The sequence below is a fragment of the Cyprinus carpio genome, chromosome A3, assembly GCF_018340385.1.
Source record: "Cyprinus carpio isolate SPL01 chromosome A3, ASM1834038v1, whole genome shotgun sequence".
NCBI classification, from domain to species: domain Eukaryota; kingdom Metazoa; phylum Chordata; class Actinopteri; order Cypriniformes; family Cyprinidae; genus Cyprinus; species Cyprinus carpio.
Window position 1 is genome coordinate 35464074 of NC_056574.1, and position 4504 is coordinate 35468577.

General features: G+C 42.9%; 1 protein-coding gene across 1 annotated transcript in view; it reads right to left on the reverse strand.

Annotated features, from left to right (window-relative positions):
• Window positions 1-99: 99 nt before the first annotated feature.
• Window positions 100-4504, reverse strand: part of LOC109085403 (E3 ubiquitin/ISG15 ligase TRIM25-like) — a 17520-nt gene continuing 13115 nt past the window's right edge. Inside the window, exon 4 of the mRNA XM_042731726.1 lies at window positions 100-463. Coding sequence (XP_042587660.1) covers window positions 284-463 — 180 coding nt within the window. The 3' untranslated portion in view covers window positions 100-283. The remainder of the gene's footprint in view (window positions 464-4504) is intronic.

Here is a 4504-nt window from a genome sequence, read left to right on the forward strand (position 1 = left end):
ATATGTGTGTGTGTGTGTGTGTGTGTGTGTGCGCGCACAAGTGAGCTGTTGTTTTCTTTTGCATGTAACAACAGTGATATATTGTGCCTATTTATCTTCACATTTTCATAGTCAAAGTTGGAATATTATAATAATTGGTATATGAGTGCAAAAGCTTAATTCACATGCTCTTCAGTTAGGGTATAAAGTACATAAGAACATTTTCACATTAGTTTTTACATTTATAAATCCCAAATTGTTCCTCATTTTTGACATTGACCTGAAACCCTAAATTCCATGGGTTTTATCCTGATGTCACTTCACCTCTGTCAGAGATCTTTTTGAGCTCTTCTTTGCAGAAATCCTCCAGTTTGTCTCTTAGCCGATGGACAGATTCTCTTATGCCATCAAAAGAGAAGGGAGAACAGAAGGGAATGTTGGGTACATCTGTAGATTCGGGCGGTGCAGAGAGTGACTGGAAACTCTGCAGAGTAAATTTAAACAGAAAACGGGACAAATCATTATTGATAACTTTTGAGCAGTTAGTTATACTGTCCTGAAACTTCACAAGAACCCTTAGGGCACAGTCCCAAGGTTAGGACGTGGATTCAGTATACTTAGGGTTTTTACAGTCAAATTCATCAACATGGTAAAGGCAACCATTTCTGAAAATAAAAAAACAATTTTATCAAGTTTGTTACGATGAGGCAAAAATAAATGAGGCAAAAATATTAGCAAACTTTTTACTGTTGGTTAGCACCTAGTAATATTTAGCAGCTAAATACAGTAGGTAGTAAACCAAAATGTATGCACCTGAAAATGGTTTCAATTTCACAGCAGTCACTTACAGAGATGGTACTCAACCAGACTGAGCTTTTTACTGCCGCCGCCATGTCTGCAAAATGCATTTGGAGCTTTTGACCACTGAGTGGTGCTTCAAGGAACCGTCTTTTTGAAGTGTGTGTGTGAGATACCCAGGCAGGTGAGCGTTGTAGAAAGTTTGTGCCCCCGTTATGTGTCTTGGTCAGGGTCTTGTGCATTCTATGCTCGAGGGTTCTGGATGTGCTCATTGTGAGTATTTACAATGAGAAAGCTCAGTTCCTCTTTGTCCCTCTTCTCGAGAGATGATTGACAAGAGTCTGCATCTCACGGTTCAGGTCCCAGTGCTACCGAGGCACACGGCGAAGACTGAGATCACAGGGTTTGTGGGTTTAAGATGCTCTTTTTAGGAGTTTTGATCCCACGGATAGCGCAGCTCTTTAGGGAGTCTAGCACTTGAGGGCATATTCCACTTTTGCATTTGTCTAGGCGAAGAGCAAGCATGTTCTGTGTTATGCGCTTATTGTGATGAGTCATGATGTCTAGACTATGCTCACGTTTGTTCCTATTCCCCAGGGATGTGGGGCAAAGTGTTTGTCTCACAGTTTATCTCAGCTCGCGGTTATTGCTTTGATCTGCAGGATCCGCACACCCTCTCCTATTGGGTTGTCAGATGCCGCAAACAGTATTTGGGTTGTTATGACAATGAAGTGTGAGCACAGAGTCGTTTCAGCCCTGATCTTTTAAGATCATGGCCGAAGCTATATTCAGCTCAGCCGTGCTTCTCTAATATGCATGCAATTGTGTGTGGAGTCTCGCTGGGCATGGATATATTTAAATACTCTGTGGAGAGATGCTTGCGAGCTTTCTCTCCCAGGGTGTTTCAACACGTGGAGTGGCTATAAGGAATGTTCCTTCCTGTGTTGTGCCAGTTGGGTTTAGGACTGCGCTGCCTTTCCAGGCTTCTGGGTATTTTTAAGTGGGTGGTCCCTCTGAATCCCGCTTAATAAGTTTGGGCTGAGTAGAATGCTCCCCCCTCTCCATAGCTTTAAGTGAACAGCCTCTGCTCAGAGTGTAGCTGTCTATGGATGGTTATGCTCCAGCTTGCTTTGCTCTGGAATATAGCAGTCTGAGGGCAGCTATGACTAGGTTGAGTTCCCCCTTGGTATAAAGCTCTCTCAAGTAAGCGCTGAAGTCTTGTCTAGTAATCTGCTATTCAAGGATAGCTGTGTTCCAGCTCAGAGACTGCTCCCCTTTTAGGGTTTTTAAGTAGGGGTCTTCTTGAGCCCCTTGCCTAGACTGTGCTGTCTCCTTTTCTGGGTCTTAAGTAGATGGCCCACTTTGTGGTATGGGCAAACTTAAGCCTTATCTGAGGGAACTGCTATTCGAGGATAGCTGTGTCCAGCCCTCTAGTGTTATGGCCACTGCTTACATCAGGCTTTGATCTTGGATTAATGATGTTTATGTGTTTGCTCTTTAGCCAATCATTTACTGGTGGTCTGGATCTCCCTCTTGTGAGCTCCTGTTTGATAACACAGTGCTTCGCTAGCCTACTGTCTGACTGACACTGATTGGGGACCTCCTTAGTATAGGCATGTGAAGGTGGTTATATTTCAGCCATTGTTATGGCAGTATGGGCTTACTTGAATACAGCTTTCTGAGGTTAGCTGTGTTTAACTGGCAGGTTGAGGTGAGCCCTCTCTTGGAGACATAGGTATCTGAGGATAGCTATGTGTAAGCTGTTCTCCTTTCCTTGAGTCTAACTATCTGATAATAGTTATGTGCTAGCTCAGTGATTGCTCCCCTGCTAAAGGTCTTTAAGTAGCGGTCTCCTTGAGCCCTTACCTAGACAGTGCTTTTTCCCCTCCTTGGGTTGTAAGTAGGGTTGGGTACCTATGTATCCGGTATGTACTAGAGACGAATCAGAATGCAGATTTTGGTGCCACTTAAATGCCTGAGTGATTGATTTAAATATTTGTCCTGGTTCTCCTAAATGGACGTAAGAAGCATTTTTAGTGAGGCTACAGTGATTAGCTCCATAAACTGTACACAAATCAGCCCTCTACGGACACCTTACCAATTGACCGTTTTTTTAAATATCTGAAAGTACACTCTTAAAATCAGTCAGTCAAGCATTATAATAATCAAGTATTATTTACTAATAGAACTTCAGTAATTAGAAATAAATCTGATAACCATGTTTGAATGCATATTAGTCATTTTAATTGAACATTTTAACTGGACTGGTGGTGGTGCTTTTTTAGGTCATTCAGTGTTTATGTAAAAAAAAAAAATATTTGGAAAAAACCCGAACAAAAGTACTGATAGGATAACAATTATACAAATTCTGCTAATAAGAACTATAAAAGGCACTAAGGATTACTAAGGATTAATGAGCTACTGGATTCATGAATATTAATCAGGTTGTGTGCGTTCGGTCAAACTGATTTGCTGAAATCAAAACAGGGATGATAATAAGTGGGCACCAGCCAATGAGATTGCCATTTGCGCATTAGCTCTGCCCACTTCCGGAAAACCCGGCAGTTCTTAAAAGCTGAAAAATTCCAAAGGACACCATTATTTTGACAGGAAAATACAACAAAGAATATCGTTTACATGTAACTTGTCAATTCTCTCTCTCTCTCTCTCTCTGCGTGTGTGTAAGACTAAGAGACAGCGAGTCGTGCGCCTTTACACTAGAGTTTACTGTGCGTTAAAAACAGGTGCGTTGCACATCCATTCAGATGAACTGAAAAACAGTACAGATTGCTTGATGGAGAGTGATCCTCTGAAGCACTCAGTCAGATTGTTCAGCGAGTGAAAATATATGTGCTAAACTTATACTTAGCCCTCAGCTCACACACTGGTGAGTAAAATCTAAGAATTTATTAGCCATTGGCTAATATTAGACATCATTTAGTCCCCCAGAGTGAAGATTTAGTCGTAATGTAGAGGGTTGCAAATTTGTTATCTAAGGGTTGTTCAGTTAATTTCCAACTGATGGAAATTAAGCTAATAGAGGTGGAGACACAGGTGGATCAGTGAGCTGGGGTGACAATGGCCTAGTGGTCCAAAGTGGAGCCGGAGGGATGGAGGAGCCTGACAGAGCCACATGGAAGAAGGGATGAGGCATAGCCAAAGGAGGAGAAAACCATAGTGGAGGTAGGTCAGTGAATCACCAAGCCAAACTCAGAGGGACGAGGGAGCCCAGTGGAGTCCCAGGACTGACAAACACTGGTGAAGCTGAGGGAGCATAGAGCCAATGGGGAGCAGAATGGTCGGAAGGTGAACTACAGGGCTCGTAGGCCTTAGGTCTTCTGGTCCCCAACTCCATCCAGGCAGGAGGATCACCTTGCTCCACCTGAGGCGGATTCACGGAGCAGAGTGGAGTAAACCAGGGAGTAGCTGATGGGAACCAATGGAGGTGGGGCAGATGGACTGGTTGGTTTTGGAAGAGGAGGTGACAAAGAGAGGCTGGGTGGGAACTCTGGAGACTAACAGCTAGACTGAACCAGCAGAGACTGATTCTGAGCTGGATGGAACCAGAGGAGGCATGAGAGAATCAGGGTTGGAACCAGTGGAAAAGCAAACTTACAAATGAGGACAATAGAAGCAATCGAAACTAACAAAAGAACAATAATCTGTAAATGCAAATGACAAGTCTCAGTTAGCCTAACGCAATACACATAGCAAGGTATTTATTATA